This window comes from Brachypodium distachyon, chromosome 2 (assembly GCF_000005505.3).
Source record: "Brachypodium distachyon strain Bd21 chromosome 2, Brachypodium_distachyon_v3.0, whole genome shotgun sequence".
NCBI lineage: Eukaryota > Viridiplantae > Streptophyta > Magnoliopsida > Poales > Poaceae > Brachypodium > Brachypodium distachyon.
Genome location: NC_016132.3, coordinates 31,102,570 through 31,120,486, shown reverse-complemented (window position 1 = coordinate 31,120,486; position 17,917 = coordinate 31,102,570). Strand labels below are relative to the sequence as shown.

The 17,917-nt window shown below is 45.7% G+C and overlaps 2 protein-coding genes across 2 annotated transcripts; both read left to right on the top strand.

Moving 5' to 3' along the window:
* Positions 1-907: 907 nt before the first annotated feature.
* LOC100834912 (E3 ubiquitin-protein ligase hel2) lies at positions 908-6,208 on the top strand. The gene is made up of 7 exons (XM_003568657.4): positions 908-1,284; positions 2,128-2,436; positions 3,218-3,426; positions 3,503-3,551; positions 3,712-3,801; positions 3,922-3,984; positions 4,145-6,208. Exons 1-7 carry the CDS (start codon positions 1,117-1,119, stop codon positions 5,810-5,812), a joined length of 2,556 nt encoding a protein of 851 aa, XP_003568705.1. The 5' UTR covers positions 908-1,116; the 3' UTR covers positions 5,813-6,208.
* Positions 6,209-7,647: 1,439 nt separating this feature from the next.
* On the top strand, positions 7,648-10,607 carry LOC100834311 (receptor-like protein kinase ANXUR1). The gene has a single exon (XM_003568655.3). The coding sequence runs from the start codon at positions 7,802-7,804 to the stop codon at positions 10,415-10,417; it is 2,616 nt and encodes an 871-aa protein (XP_003568703.1). The 5' UTR covers positions 7,648-7,801; the 3' UTR covers positions 10,418-10,607.
* Positions 10,608-17,917: the final 7,310 nt, after the last annotated feature.

Genomic DNA, 17,917 nt, shown 5'->3' with positions numbered 1-17,917 from the left:
GGTGCTCAGCCTGACTGGTTATTCTAGATGCTTGATCGATCGTCTGCCGTCCAGCGCATCATGATCCTCATGCTCATGTGGCGTGTCTGGTATGTGCATAATGAGCTAACACATGGGAAAATGCCGCCGGCGGTCGCTGCGTCGCAGCGGTTTCTGCAGAGCTACGTTGACTCCCTAATTGCCATTAAATAGTCCCCATCCATGGATCTGTGCAAAGGGAAGCAGGTTGTCATTCCGCTAAGCCTACGACGAGCCCCACGTGTTGTACAGGAGCCACTACCATGGAAACCTCCGATTGAGGGCTGGGTAAAACTCACGGATGGAAACTTTGTCCAGGAGACAGGGATGGCTGGAGCTGGAATGATTCTCCGAGACAACACGGGTGCAGCCCTTTTCTCTGCGATCAGATCCACCCGGCGTCTTGTGGCCTCACCGAGGGAGATTAGTTTCGTTAAAATTCATAGATCTCAGAACTGTGATAGTCATGACCTAACTAGCTTTGCCAGGTCTAGCCAACGGACTGGTTGCTGGTTTGGGAACGATCCTCTTGCGGATGTTCCTAATGTATCTCTTTTTTGATCAATGAAATCTTGATTTCTTGCGTGACGAACCAGTTTATGAATGATTATAATCTGACCTTTACTGTTAACTTTTAAAAAATAATACACCTCCGATCCATATTAATTGTTTCAAATTTGTCAAATATGGATGTATCTATATCTAAAAATCATTTAAATTAATATGGATCCGAGAGAGTAATAATTAACGATGACTTTTTTTAAGAGACCTCTTATCTTCTCTACTCCTATTTGTCATCGGAGTACGTTTCGTGTCAACTTTGGGTCCTGTTACCGGTACGGACCAACCGGTCGTACAACATAAAGGGCGAGAGCGGGGTTTTCTCGGCGGCAACCGGGCGCTGTCACCAAACGCGAGCCCGTGGAAAAATAAACCGCGTCGCCGTCCCGAGCCTTCTCGTCTTCCTCCCCACCCTAACCCTCGCTGCCTCAGAAAAAGAAGAACAAAAAAAACCCCTCCCAGTCCGCCGCCGCCGTGCCGCCTACGCCGGCCCCTCTTCACCAGCTAGCCTGCTACGGATCTCAGCCGCCTGCTGAGATGGATGACAGCTGCGCGGTGTGCGCGGAGGCGCTGGAGTGGGTCGCTTACGGGCCATGCGGGCATCGCGAGGTGTGCTCGACCTGCATCATCCGCATTCGCTTCGTGCTCGAGGACCCTCGATGCTGCATCTGCAAGACCGAATCGGACACCGTCTTTGTCACGAAGGTTCGTCGCTACGGTTTGCCTCGATTCTTTTCCCCGTTGATCCGTGGCATGTGCGCAGCGGTGGATCTTAGTGTCGTTAATTGGCTAGGGTTTCGGTGTGTTCATTAATATGAATCCTTTATAATTATTTAGATGGTGGGTGTGTACTGTTTTACCGTTTGGACGATGAAAGATTTTGTAATTGCACGACAACATGATGGATTGGATGCCTTGTTTCCTGACGAGCCTAGTTTAGGTCATTGTATGGATTCGTGACCGGAAAGTCGGGATTCAGACTATTTGTCTTTCATTTGGTTTATTAAACGAGAAGATGTTTTGCTATTTGTAAATTTGATTTATTATAGTGCTGAACGATTGAGTGGTTGGAGATTTGCGTCTGAGTTAACTGAATACCATGATTTCTCTATTTTTCTTGTGATACATGGCATTCCAAGATATTTATTGTTGCCTCAAGGCTAGTGAAATATCCTTTTGCATGTGCCTTGCAAATTAAGTGCATTTGGGGTACAACAGAGCTAGAGATGTTGCGAATTTCATTAATTAGAGTAATTTAGTGACATTAGTAGATGAGCTAGTGTCCCTTTTTTTGTACTGTTTTCACTACAAAGAAGTTTGTCTCGTAATCTAATTATTTTGCCTGATGAGTTATACATCGTGAATTTTGAGAACATAGAAATAAGTTGTACCTGTATGAAAGGTTTGTGCTTATCATGATTGAGGTGTCCAGCATTCTAACCTGTGCATACCACGGAAAAGTGAACTGATATCTTTTTTGACAAGTATTTGAATGCTTTGTTCACAACCTAAGAGGATTACATTTTCATCTCTTATTCCATTTAATAGGCCATGGGCGATTACACAAGAGTGATCACCGATTTCTCTGTTTTTCCCTCTGGGGCGAACGAGGGGAAGGTGGGGGAATACTGGTACCATGAGGATACAAAGGCATACTTTGATGATGCTGATCATTATAAAATGATAAGGGCAATGTGCCGGCTTTCTTGTAGTGTATGTGAGAAAGCTGAGGATCAGGTTGGTCAGGCAGCACAAGCAAAGCGCAGAAGCAGGTTCAGGAGCATTGAACAGCTAAAGGGACATCTGTTTCATCAGCACAGGTTATTCATGTGCAACCTTTGCTTGGAGGGGAGAAAGGTGAATATCTCGACCACATAATGTGCTCTTTTTCCATCCTATAGTAAACTTTATATTACAGAAGCACTAAATAGAGTTATTATTTTGTATTTATTTCATGGTTTCCTACTTCATTAGCAAATTCAGCATGAAAATAGTACCTTGTCTAACTGATGTATCTTCAAGTCAATGTGTTGTTTTACCGTGTTCTCTGTAGCCCCTTCACTTCATGTATCTTCAACCCAGTAAAGATCAGGAATTTATGGTACATAGTCACTGATATTATTGCTGTAGTTTTGCAAGTACATTGTAAGGCTCAGAGAAGTTTTCATTACTACTTGTTGATTTTCACCATATAGTAATGTTGCTTTGTGTTATGACTCAAGATCATTACGACTCAAGATTAGACCTTCAAAGGTTGTAGAACTCATTGGCCGCTGCTCAATTGCCCCCCTCATCCTGTAGTTATTGTACGGAAATCAACCTGTACTCGTTAGGTATAGAATTTATGTATGAACATTCATATGAAATCAGCAGCATTTCATCCTATTAGGTTAGTTAGCATAGGTGGAGAACCAGTCAGCTCTGCAGAATGTAGATTTGCTGGCAGAAGCAGTCCGTGGCTGCGGAGGTCATGTGGCAGCAGCAATTCCTAGCGCTGGAGATAGAGGACTTGTAACTGCTGTACTGGTTATCTTGTCTAATTTTGTGAACCCTTAATTAGATATTTTGAATAGAATCTTAATGCTACGTAATTTCTCTTGGGATTGTTGTTTGCTGAACTAGTTGATGTGTTGAACAGGTATTCATTTGTGAGCAGAAGCTTTATACAAGGGCACAGTTAACTCAGCATACAAAAACTGGTGACTCTGAGGTGGACGGGTCTGAGGGTGAACGCAGTGGTTTTGCAGGACACCCAATGTGTGAATTTTGCAGAAATGCATTTTATGGAGACAATGAGCTTTACACACATATGTCCAGAGAACACTTTTCGTGCCACATATGTCAAAGGTATTATGCGATTTGTCCTTGCCTAAAATCGTTGTTACAAACTTATGATATGTGCTGACATTCTGATTGCTTACAGGCAGCATCCTGGACAGTACGATTATTTCCGTAATTATGATGATTTAGAGGTATTTTTGTGGGTTTTGTCCTAAATTGCTCATGTAGATTCTCCAAGTTGTTTTTTATGTCTATATTTCGAGCCGTCTGTGCCGCTTGCTTGCCCGTGTTACAGTTCTAATTACGTTTTTGATATCATTCTAATGTCCATTTCTTGTTAATTCAATTCAGATGCATTTTCGTAAGGATCATTTTCTATGTGAAGATGAAGCATGTTTGGCAAAGAAGTTTACCGTCTTCCAGAGTGAATCAGAGTTCAAGGCAAGTTTGCAAGCTGTTGGTTTTTTAGTATTAGTTTAGTACTATCTGCTTGTTAACTGTTAAGCGGATATGCGATTTGGTTTCTTGTGTTCTTACTAGCTTGCCAATTTATTTCTACAGAGACATAATGCTATGGAGCATGGAGGGCGAATGTCTCGTGCTCAGAGGAATGCTGCACTTCAGGTGTGTTCATGATCTTAAGAATCCTTTCTTCCTGACTTTCTTTTTGCGCTCTAGCTCCCTCTTTTATTTAAAGAATGCATCGAATTAGTTTGAATCTTCTGTCGTCTGTAATTTCTATTCATTGTGTTTTAGACTAATTTTTTAATTTGGCATTTGTCAGATACCTACCAGTTTTATATATCAAAGGAATGAGCAGGATCAAAGGCGTGGCAGAGGTAGGGGCCGTAGTGCTCACGGCAGACCTGATAGGGATATCTCATTTGCTCTGTGGGATGGCAGTGCAACTGTGGACCATGGCCTTGGAAATCGAGTTGATAGTGTGACAGGGCCCTTGCATTCATTAAGTGTCAGTTCTAATTCTGGGCGAGCAGAAACTGGCCGAAGCACTGGGAATGATCGTGTACTCGAACAGTTGTCTTTTCCTCCACTTCAAGACCAGGATATCCCTGATGCTAGGATGGACTCTGTTCCTGACGAAACTTCCTTTCCTCCCCTTTCGGAGCAGCCATCAAGGTATGCTCTGGCCGTTAATCAGAGTTCAAGGGGTTCTGCGAGGCTTGGTGACGAATCATTATTCCCTCCATTACCGGGGTCGAGTAACAACAGGGGTGCTGCTTCAACGCAACAGGGACTACAAAATCTCGCTAAGAACACACTTGCTTCAAGGCTTCAACAACGTAGTATGGGCACTGTGAAAGTACTCAATTCTTCTCGGCCTCGCCCCTCTGAAAATCCTGAAATAGTACCTCATGTTTCAAGTTCGACCCAGACATGGCCTCCACCTGATCAGGGGCTACTCTCTGGTTCTTCTCAACTTCGGATGGGATCAACAAGAGAAAATGGGCTCACGCCACCTGCCTCCAGCAGTTCAGCATGGAAGCTTGGAGGTTCAAACAAGATGACACACTCTGTTTCTACCCTTAATCTTGTTTCTGGTGCGTCCTTTGGCCAGACATCATCAAGTACACCTTACGCCAATAAAAACCAACTGCCACCACAAATCAGCCAAACTTCGCCTATTGTGGAGGATGTTCGTGCCGCCAATAAATCCCTGGTTGACAGAATGCGTGCTGCTTTAGGAATGGATGCGGATAGGTACGCTGCATTTAGAGAAATTGCTGGCGAATACCGCCAAGGTGCCATTGATACTCCAGAGTATCTTTCCTATGTTGAGCAATTTGGTATATCACATCTTGTCCCTGAAATGGCTAGGTTGTTACCTGATCCTTGGAAGCAGAAGGAACTTCTTGATGCCTATTACACCAATATGCGCTTTAGAAGCCTCAACGAAAATGGCACTGGTGAAACCAGTACGTTGAAAGAGAACAAGCCTAAAAAGAAGGGGAAGGGAAAAACTCATGATGTCTCAGAAACGATTGATGCCAAGGATGCAAGTAATTCGCTAGCAGATAGTTTTTTGGAAACTGTGAGGAAGCATCAATCAAATAACAAGGCTCAGGAAGGAGAGGCTGTGGTGCTTTCCAAAGATGGGTATCGATCTTCCAAGGGAAAGACCCCACTATTAGCTGGCGGGTCATCATCTAGTACAGATATGGGTCTAGATGGTGATCCTGGTGCCGTCAGCGATGTGGTGAAGGGAGGGAAAGGCAGCAGCAGTAACAGCAGTCGACAATCAAAGAAAACGTCAAAGTTTCTCAGAGCTCGATTAGGTGATAGCTCACTAGCTATGCTTGACTTTAGTCGCCGTGACGTGAGCCCTGAACGACCAGAACAGGAATCGCAAGGCCCACACACTGGGTTGCCTGTGCGAAGCGTTTGGAAGAATGGTGCAGCGCAGAAGCTCTTTTCTGGCAATGGAAAGAAGTAAAATCATTTTATGGTTGCCGTTTGATGCATAAATTGAACTGGTTGACAGTAAGTGTACACATTTTGTGTTCTGCAGAGAGGAAACACCTTAGGTGCAGAAGGCACTTTGTTTGGTTTAAGTTGCGTTTTCTACTGAATTTGCTGGCCAAAACCTCAAAGGTGGGGACGAAACCTGGAATGATCAATGAGCAATGTAATGTTTGTGGCTAGTTGTACCTTGGCGAGTCCATTGGTAGATGGTATGTTGCATGTATCTACCAATGTTTCAGGCTGTGCGACTTTCGGTTACAGTTTCTTATATTTACTGTCTGGTAAGACAGTGCTGTCATTTGACTATGGATTCAGGCTTGCTCCAAATCCAATGACCTCTATTTTTCGTACATTGCATAATCCTCTATGCTCCACTGCTCCTTCCCAGTAAATAGGTTTTTCATCTTTTGGTTGTGTTGGTTGCTCAAGTGATATCAATGATAGACTACAGAAAGTCTTTTGTAGCAAGTGTAAACACATATATCTACAGAAAGGAAGCTGCTGGGATTGGCGCTTCTCTTGACTTGTAATTTTCGACACACGGGAAGAGCATCTCCGGGAGCACATCTATATTTGATCTAAGAAAGATCCCACTTCATGTAACGCGGTGGCCACCCCGGCACCCCAAGGATTTGCACCCTCCTTTCACATGTTTGGCCTTCTCTCTCTTTTTTCTCTTAGTTAATTAGGCAAGTCATAATTAAAAAAAATATATTAAATGAAGGAGGGGACATGTGTGTGGCTGTAAAAAAAGAGGCATATACTTGAGGTGGCACCGTGTGGTTTGGCCAATTCATGTCGCTAAGTCGCTTCAGACGCCAATACGACGTCTATATTCTATATTTTTGAATGCGGTGTTTTGCCATTGATCAGGAGCAAATGGTCTCGGATGAGCAGTAATATTTTTTTAAATGCTTATAAACCAAAGAAAATCAAGTTTTTAAATGCTTATAAACCAAAGAAAATCAAGTTTTTATTTACACATATGCCCCCGCGCTTACTTTGTGCTCTTGCAAGTTTTTATTATGGAAAAAATGAACTAGTAATTCAAACTAGGAATTTTTCTTTTTTACATCAGACACAAATATCTTTTTTTTCCCACAAGTCACGCTCGTACAAAAGACGCACATGTATCGTTTCAACTTTTTTTTTTGGCACCAACTGAATGTTGATTTTGTTAGGAAAAACTTAGCATAACATGAGCAACTGCCATCAGCAGTTGTGATTTTGTCTAAACACAGCACTCTACATTTTGAGCACCTACGCTCATGTTTTTTGGGGAAGGATACCAACACTCATTCACATTCCTACTTTTGCTCTCAATACGTTATGCACTTTTGCTCTACATTTCAAATTATTTTGAATGAAATCGGTCTGAAAGGGCATCGAGCACTTATGCTGTACATTTAAGTGAAATCAGTCTGAAAGGGGATCAACGAAGATTCATCCAACAATATATCATCACGGGCTATGCTTACGTCCATAGCAACACACGGTCCCTGTACTATGTATTTTTCCACTGGTATTTGAAGATGGGAAGAAAAGATTTTCTAAAAAAGGATTGGAGGTCTCCACCATTCCATTATAGAGGAGTACGAGGTTTAACGTCTCCTAACCATGCGGTGAGCCAGACATGCATCCAGAACGAGAAGCACCGGATTACGACGTATAGCTATTCCCGTCAAGCGGTCCTGCATGTCCGTCTTTAATGGCTCCTCACCCATTGGTGAAGCTCCTCCGCTCCCCCCCCTTATTCCCCCAAACAAACGTCCCCTTTCTAGCTTGGAGGAGAATGCAGAGGCGGCCAAGACACCTCTGTTCTTCTTCCTCCCCATCAAAAAATTCCCTCCATAACCATCACCACCACCACATGGCCAAAGTAAGTTGCTGAACAGACCATCTGCTCGCACATCTCCATTGGCAAATTTGAGGTCCTTGTCGTCGTAATTGCTAGCTGGCGATGAGGGCCCGGCAACATCTGTTCCTCGCTGAGCTCCTCTTGGTAATATCATGGGTGCTGTTATTCTGTGACGCGGAAAAGTACGAGCCAACCGAGACCATTCTAGTGGATTGTGGGTCAGAGAAGGATGGCCAGGATGCTCAGGGGAGGAAATGGGTCATGGACAAGGACAGCAAGTGGCTCGGCGACGGCGGGAAGTCTTCCATGATGGCAGCCGCGGACGCCCAGGACCCATCGCTCCCGTCGCCCGTGCCGTACATGTCGGCACGGGTGTTCACCAAGGAAGCCGTGTACACATTCCCCGTGGCAGACGCCGACCGGCACTGGGTTAGGCTCCATTTCTACCCGGCAGCTTACCATGACCTCCCCGCAGAGCAATTCTTCTTCTCGGTGTCCACCGCCAGCGGCATCACGCTTCTTCGCAACTTCAGCGTCTACATCACGGTCAAGGCCCTAAGCCAGGCCTACATAGTAAGGGAGTTCACGCTCCCACCTTCAACCACCGGCTCCATTTCGCTGAAATTCACCCCCACAGCAATGAACAACGCGTCGTACGCCTTCGTGAACGGCATCGAGATTATCTCGATGCCGAATATCTTTGCCGAGCCGGCTACATTGGTCGGCCTGGACAGCCAGACCGTGGACTTGGCCGCCGGAAGCCTCCAGACCATGTACCGGCTCAACGTTGGCGGGGCATACGTCGCGTCGACCAACGACTCCGGGCTCTCGCGCGAGTGGTTCGACGACACGCCCTACATCTACGGAGCCGCCACGGGCGTCACCTTCGAGCCCAACGACACGTTCCCGATCAAGTACCCGAGCCCCGAGGGGGAGTTCGCGGCGCCGGCGGACGTCTACATCACCAGCCGCTCCATGGGCCCAGACGGCAGGGTGAACAAGAACAACAACCTCACGTGGGTCTTCGAGGTGGACGCCAACTTCACCTACGTGCTCCGGCTCCACTTCTGCGGGCTCCGTGTCGACAAGGTGAACCAGGTCGTGTTCGACATCTACATCAACAACAAGACGGCCCAGGACAACGCCGACATCATCGGCTGGTCGTCGGCCAAGGACGTGCCGGTGTTCAAAGACTACGCGGTGTTCATGCCCGACATGCCAGGGGACAAGATCCTGTGGCTCGCGCTGCACCCTGACGTCGACTCCAAGCCGCAGTTCTTCGACGCGATCCTCAATGGGCTCGAGATCTTCAAGATGAGCGACGGGTCCGGCAACCTGGCCGGGCCGAACCCTGACCCGTCGAAGATGCTGATGGAGTCAGAGGTGGAGCAGGGGAAGTTCAGGGCCAAGCCTAGCAACCTCCAGGCCACGCTGATCGGGGGCGCCGCGGGTGGCGCCGCGGCGTTGGGGATCGTGGCAGCCATATGCTTGGTGGTGTATCAAACCAAGAAGAACAGGGCGCTCAGCAGCAGCCCGTCGCACTCTTCCGGATGGCTTCCGGTATACGGAGGGAACTCGCACACGAACGCGTCTTCGGGAAGCAGGAGCGCGGCGCTCAACCCGAACATCACGGCCATGTGCCGGCACTTCTCGTTCCCGGAGATCAAGTCGGCCACCAAGAACTTCGACGAAGGGTTGGTGATCGGCGTTGGCGGGTTCGGGAAAGTGTACAAGGGCGTCGTGGACGGGGACACCAAAGTGGCCATTAAACGGAGCAATCCCTCGTCCGAGCAAGGCGTGATGGAGTTCCAGACGGAGATCGAGATGCTGTCCAAGCTGAGGCACAAGCACCTGGTGTCGCTCATCGGGTGCTGCGAGGACGACGGCGAGATGATCCTCGTGTACGACTACATGGCGCACGGCACGCTCCGGGAGCACCTCTACAAGAGCGGCAAGCCGCCGCTGCTGTGGAAGCAGCGTCTGGAGATCGTCATCGGCGCCGCCCGAGGGCTCCATTACCTCCACACGGGAGCCAAGTACACGATCATCCATCGGGACGTCAAGACGACCAACATCCTGGTGGACGAGAAGTGGGTGGCCAAGGTCTCCGACTTCGGGCTCTCCAAGACCGGCCCCACGGCACAGAACCAGTCACACGTGAGCACCATGGTGAAGGGAAGCTTCGGGTACCTGGACCCGGAGTACTTCCGGCGGCAGCAGCTGACGGAGAAGTCGGACGTGTACTCCTTCGGCGTGGTGCTCTTCGAGGTGCTCTGCGCGCGGCCAGCATTGAACCCGAGCTTGCCGAGGGAGCAAGTCAGCCTCGCTGACCACGCATTGAGCTGCCAGCGTAAAGGGACGCTGCAGGACATCGTGGACCCGTTGCTCAAGGGGAAAATCGCGCCGGACTGCATGAAGAAGTTCGCCGAGACGGCCGAGAAGTGCCTTGCCGACCACGGCGTGGACAGGCCGTCCATGGGGGACGTGTTGTGGAACCTCGAGTTCGCGCTGCAGATGCAGGAGACATTCGAGAACGGCGGGAAGCCGGAAGGCGGCGACAGCGTCGGCAGCAGCAGCAGCGGCAGCACCCCGCCGTCCATGGCGGACAGCATGGCCGCCAACGCGGCCGCGCTGTCGCTCATCTGCGAGGACATGGACGAGGAGGACATCGCCAACAGCGTGGTGTTATCGCAGCTTGTCCGCCCGACCGGCCGATGAGTCTTGTCCGATGGGATGAACTTACGGATTGGTGGGCATATGTACATCTCATCAGATCAGTATATGTGTGTACGTGTGTGGCATTGTCGTTGATTCTCTGATAAGTTGTGTGTCCTCAGTGGCTATGTGTACCAACAGCTCTTAGCATAAATTCATCTCAAAAAGAAAAAAAGACAGCTCTTAGCATAAAGTGCTTAGCATGGGACCGGCCGGGGTTATATACATGGACGGATGTACCTAGGCGTCATGTACGTGAATATGTGATGGAGGAGACAACTTTTTTTCTTCGAGCAACATGACGGGGAGAATCAGCTTGACACAAGTTAAATACTGACGGCTTTTAGTATAGATACATTCATATTTGTCAAATTTAAGTCACTCGATATCGGACGGAGGAAGCATGGAGTAGTTAATTAGGACTGTATTACTTTTTTTTCCGAAAAGGGGTGGAAACCCCGGCCTTTGCATCAATGGATGCACACAGCCATTTTTATTGTAAAGTTATAAAGAGTAGGTGTTACAAATCACCGACAAGCGATCGTGGATACAAAAATAAGCCAGCTAAAAACATCAATCATGACGAATCTATAATTGAAGGTGTCTAGTACACCGCCAGACAGCCCGGTTGAAGATATCCCGAGATACCGTCTCCAGCCGGTTGCATCCAATATCTATAAGTCCCCGCAGGTGCACAGGGAGCAAGAAAGCCCAAAAACGGATCCAGTGCGTAGCTTTGAAGATAACCTGCAAAAAGTTGTAAACTCTGGATCGATTAAAAACCACATCATTCCTGCAATTCCAGATAGCCCAACAGAAAACCGAAACTCCCATCCGCATATGAGCTTTAAGTTTTTTCTCTACCCCAGCCAGTTACCAAACAAATTAGTAATTGATGTCGGGGGTGGAAGATTAAAAGTAATAAAAATGATGCGCCAAATAATACGAGCAAGAGGGCAGGAGAGAAAAAGATGTTGAATGCTCTCATCAGCATCACAGAAGCAACATTTTAAACTCCCTTGCCAATTCCGCTTCGCAAGATTGTCTTTAGTTAAAATAACCTGCCGATCTAGGAACCACATAAATTTTTTGACTTTGGAGGGAATCTTTAACTTCCAAATATATTTTCGACGAAATACCGTTTGCCCATCCATAAAGTCCGCGTACATAGACTTTACAGAAAAGGCACCCGAGGGAGTAAGACTTCAAACAAATTTGTCGGGCTCAGCCGACAAATTAACCGTCATAAGCTGCTGGACCAAGTGCAACCATCTTATCCATTTATCCCCAATGATATTTCGTCTGAAGCGAATATTCAAAGGAATCGTATGAAAAACCGCGGCAACAGAAATGTTTTTATGCTGAACAATGCGGTATAGGGATGGATATTGGTAGGCGAGCGGCGTAGTGCCAAGCCAGGTGTCTTCCCAGAAACGAATTCCAGTCCCATCCCCAAGGATAAAACACCCGCAATTAAAAACAATCATCTTTAACATGCATGAGGCCCTTCCAAAACTGCGAGTCAGTCGGTTTGGCCAGCGTTTGGGAAAGAGTGCTATTCTGGAGATATTTATTTCGTAGCATCTCTTGCCACATACCTTCCTCGTTAAGTAGCTTAAACAACCATTTGCTGAGGACGCATCTATTTTTAAACTCCAGAAGCTCAATGCCCAAGCCCCCCTGATCTTTGGGGCGACAAATAATATTCCATTTGGTCAATCTGTACTTGCGCTTATGCTCGTCTGATTGCCAAAAGAAACGAGATCTGTAAAATTCCAATCTTTTACAAACTCCAACGGAAATCTCAAGAAAAGATAACATAAACATGGGCATAGAAGTCAACACCGAATTAATGAGGGTTAGGCAGTCACCGTAGGACAACAACTTCCTTTTCCAACAACCCAATTTTTTCTCAATGCGATCCTCTACAGATTTCCATTACTTATTAAGAAGCGAGCGAAAATGAATTGGAATTTCCAGATATCGAAACGGGAGAGATCCAGATTCACATCCAAAGATGCGCTTGTAGCTAAGCACCTCATCTTTGGCATTACCGAAACAAAAAATCTCGCTTTTATGGAAATTGATTTTAAGATACAAAGGATTAATTTCATATTAACGGCTTTTGCTAAATCGTGTTCCATGAAAATAATCGTGTCATCCGCATACTGAAGAATAGAGACACGTCCCTCAACGAGATGAGGAACTAGAGCTCCAACTTGACCATCTTCCTTGGCACGAGAAATTAGGATGACCAACATATCTGCAATAATATTAAACAAGATCGGGGACAAAGAATCGCCCTGCCTCAATCCTTTGCGAGTTTGAAAGGAATGACCCACATCATCATTAACTTTGACTCCCACACTCCCTCCCTGGACAAATTGCGAAATCCAGTTGCACCACATTGGGTCGAATCCCTTCATGCGGATCCCTTCATTAGGGCTGTATTACTACCAGTATTGCGAATTACACTCCGCCCTATGTTCTATTAGAACTAGATGATGCCCCACACGTTGTTGCGGAAATGTTTAGTTAACATGGAGTATTCAAAATTGAAAACATATAATAAAATTGTACATTCTTTACTTAGTGGGGATAGATTGATGGAAGTAACATGCATGCATGTGCACAAATATGAGTTTTTCACTAATTAGGTGTGAACAAATTAATTATGTGATGATGTGGCATGCTTGCATGCTTAGAGAAATCAAATAGTTGGTTGCTTCTACTTACATATAGAAGATTTGAAATTAAAGACTCCATTTAATTCTAAGCGAGTCTTAGAGGACTAAATGGAAAAGATAAATGGGTGCATGTCCGTAAGAAAATTGAAGAAAGTGGTTGACCGATTATTTGTCTTCAGGAAACCAAATGAGCCGACGTGGATTCATCATTCATCCAGAACTTCTGTCCTAGCAGATTCAACAAGTTCCTATTTCTCCCATCACTCGGAAGATCTGGTGGTCTTCTCACTATATGGAATGGATCTCTCTTTGATGTCCAAATCAGTTCAGCAATGATTATTCACTCACCGTGGAACTCACTTGCCTGAGCTCTCACGAACAATGGCTCCTCATTAATATCTATGGCCCTTGCCAAGACAACCTCAGAACTGAATTTCGGACTGGCTGAATCAAATTGATATGCTAGAGGACCATAATTGGATGGTTATTGGGGATTCTAACTACCTTCGATCACAGATGACAGAAATAAACCATTAGTCAACTTGGATGGATTGAATTGCCATTGAAATGAAGTAAATTTACATGGAGTAATATGCAAGATTCACCTCTACTTGAACAGCTCGACTGGTGTTTTTTTTTGACTGGGAACTGTAGGGGAAGCCCCTACAGTGATTTTATTAAAGCAACAAAGTTACAAAGGAACTGTACGAAGAACTGAAAAGTAGAAACTTACCTACTGTACAAAGTAGAATCTAACAGAGAGAGAAGACTATTAACATTGACAGGTCTAATCCTATGAACAAGGAGCGACATATCATGAGTGAAGGCCGCCCTCCACGCATCAAAGGTAGGCCTGACATGATTAAAAATCAACCCATTCCGAATCTTCCAAATGTGCCAACAAGCCACCAGAACCACTTCCAAAAAGAAAGGCTTGCCAAATGAGGAAGCAGCCCGACGCACAATCACATCCATCGATGGACCATCGTCCCAATCGACTTGCAGGAACCTCCAGATACAAGCACTTAAATTACAGCCGAAAAACAAGTGCTTCCGGTCCTCCAACTGGCAAGTAGGGCAAAGAACGCAATGCTCCTCACCATCAATTTCACCAACACCGAAGCCTGCCCCCTGGCCAAATCCACATCAGATCATATTTGATATACCATCAACATTGGCACCAAGATACCTAAAGCTCAGGTGTTTAGATTTGAAAATCATTGGATGAATAAACATGGCTTTCAGCAAATGGTACAAGATGTTTGGCAGACTGACACCAATATCGCACAAGCAGACAAGAGGATCACATATAAGCTCAAGGAACTCAGAAGTTCCACTAAGAAGTGGCTGAAGATCAAGAGTGATTTTGACTCAATCATTAAGGATCTCAATGCACTGATTTTCCTTCTGGATGGCATTGAGGACAACAGAGGGCTCACACAGGAGGAGAATTACCTCAGAACTCAAATCAAACAAAAACTTCAAGAATGCCTCAATGAGCAAAGTACTCATTGGAAACAACGAGGGAAAATAAAGTGGGTGCAACTTGGAGATGAGAACTCCAAATTCTTCCATTGACCGGCAACCATACAACACAGAAGAAACAAAGTGGCCCACCTCAAGAGAGAAGATGGTTCAGTTGTATATAATCATGACATCAAAGCAAATATGTTTTGGCAGGCTTTTAGAGAAAGACTTGGAACTGCTAAGGGGCAGAATCTTACATTCCCACTCCAAGAGCTATTTCAGCACAACATTGACCTTTCCTCACTATAAGAACCATTTACCCAAGAAGAGATTGATTTAGTGGTTAAAAACCTCCCCTCCAACAAATCCCCTGGACCAGATGGGTTCAATACTGACTTCATTAAGAGATGCTGGCCAATTATCAAGGAAGACTTCTATGAACTTTGTCATCAATTTCATGAAGGAAAACTCACTCTCTCATGCATCAACACCTGCTTCATTACCCTCATTCCAAAAACTGACGCTGCAGACAGAGTTAATGACTTTAGACCCATTTCACTGCTCAACTATACACTCAAGCTCATCATCAAACCGCTTGCAAATAGACTCCAGGCCATTATCATGCAACTGATACACCACAATCAATATGGCTTCATCAAGATCAGGACCATACAAGATTGCCTCATTTGGGCATTTGAATACATCCATGCCTGCCACAAAACTAAAGAAGAGACCATCCTTCTCAAGCTTGGTTTTGAAAAAGCTTTTGACAAGGCTCAATACAAAGCCATCATCCAGTTGATGCAAGCTATGGGATTCGGAGCAAAATGGTGTCTATGGATTTCAAGCATTCTCCACTCTGCCACATCTCAAATCCTACTTAATGGTATCCCTGGCAAAATTAATCACTGCAAAAGAGGAGTTATGCTGGAGGACCCACTCTACCCATTATTATTTGTCATTGTTGCTGATCTTCTTCAAACTGCCCTCAATGATGCCACGCATCAGGGACTTATTGAAAGACCAATGAACTCCACTGCTTGTCCTAATTTCCCTATCATCCAATATGCCGATGATACACTAATCATTATGAAAGCAGATGAAACACAAATTCAGATCCTGCAAGACATTCTTCTGCAATTCCATGCATCTACTGGTCTCAAAGTCAACTTCCAAAAATCAAGTCTGATCCCACTATATATGACCACTGAGAGAGGTCAACATTTTGCAAATCTACTGGAATGTCAAATTGGATCCCTCCCATTCATCTACCTTGGGACGCCGCTTGGAACTACTAACCCAAAAATTGAGGAATTCATGCCTATGATCAAAAGAATTGAAAACAGACTTTCATGCTTCTCCAGCATGTATCATATGGTGCAAAACTACAACTAGTTAACTCTTTCTTATCTGCCCTCCCTACATTCCAAATGAGCACCTTTTGTTCTCCCTAAAGGAGTAATTACCCTGGTTGATAAATATAGAAGACACCGCCTTTGGTGTGGACAAGACTTTACAAAAAAAAACCACTCCTTGCTGCATGGGAAATGGTCTGTAGGCCTAAAGAAGAAGGAGGAATTGGGGTTACCAACCTAGAACTACAAAACAAGGCCCTGATCATGAAGAACTTGCACAAATTCTACAACAAAATTAACTTTCCATGGGTCAATCTAATATGGGAACAACACTACTCTCATGGATTACCTCCCCAATCCACCCTTGATGCATCATTATGGTGGAAGCACACTCTGAAGCAACTGGATCCATTTAAAGAAATTGCACACTGTAAAGCTCAACAAGGAAAAACTGTTCTTTTCTGGCAAGATAGATGCACTGCTCAGAATCACTAATTTTTGACGCGTCAGAAACCCTCTATGCTAACGCAAAACGGACGCGTCTCTAATCAAGTGTCAGAGATGACTCGGGAACTTCTGACGCGTGGGGACGCATCAGAACTAGGGAATATGTCCTGACGCTTCTTCTAGGGCACGTGTCACGAGTGGTCTTCTCCGAGCCTCATTGGTCATATCGGGGGTATTTCTGCTTACTCTTTTGGTCCTAAAGAAGCATAAAAAACGCTTATCTTTTGACACTTTCCTACAGACGAACATGTCAATGATGTTTCGTGAGTAAAAAAAAGTTACAGCTGACGTCTTTTTTCTGTCAACATTAGATTCAACCAAACAAATTTTAATTTAAATCGCAGGGAAACATTGAGCCAATTAGAATTTCATTCATTGCATGCAAGATCTGCTACATTTCAAACAAGATTGATTACGTTACACTGCAGACAAGATCTGCTACATTTCATATATATAAGATCGACTACATTACATTGTATTGCATACAAGAGATCTGCTACATTTCATACAAGGTACGTACGTACACACATCAGAGCGTTGTCGACATGATCTAACAACGCCCTGATATGTCGGCAACATCATCTATGAGCTGCGCAGCGCCACGCCCAAGAAGGCGAGGTGCGCGACCCGGGACAACAAGAGGAGCTGGTGTTTTGGGGAGGAGGAAAGACGAAGGTACTTATGGCGGTGGATGTAGTTGAGGCAATGAAGAAGAATAAGGAGGAGATTTAAGGAACGTAATCACGATCATCGGGGTACCTCATGGACATCTCTCGATGCCGTTTCGCCGCCGGAGCCTCGTCGACGGTGAACGGCAGAATCCTCTACTGAGGAAGCTGAGGTTCGAGCTGAGGCAGCTGAGACGGAGGCAGCTGAGGTTGAGGCAGAGGCAGCTGAGGTTGAGGCTGAGGCTGAGACGGAGGCGGAGAGCCTGCATGAAGACCCCTCGGAGGCGCCGGCTCAGCCAACACCGACGGAGTGGACGAACGTGGTCGCTCCTAGATCTCCCACCCATTGAGACGGCAGTACGTAGCTATTATCTTGCGAACCATGGTGGAGTTCTTGGTCAACTTGTACTGCATCTGGACGCTTTTATAGCCGAGGCGAGGCAGTCTGTGGACTGGAAGGGGAGGCGACGGACCGGATAGAGGAGCACCATCGTCTTCATGATGCATCGCCATGGCTATGCATGTAGCTATACTAAGCTCGCTCTGAAGTCTAAACACGCTACCTTTTTGACCTGCGCCCGTGACTTATATTGATTCCAGACTGATCTCTAACGCAACCGATCTAGGACGTGTCATAGACATCCCGTGACCATATATACTTCTGACGCTTATTCCGTGATAAGCGTCAGAAGAGTCACAGACCTCCTGTGACGGTAGTTCTTTGACACCTGTTTGTACCGCAAGCGTCAGAAGAGTCAAAGACCTCATGTGACAGTAGTTCTTTGACACTTGTTTCTACTGCAAGGGTCAGAAGTTTAT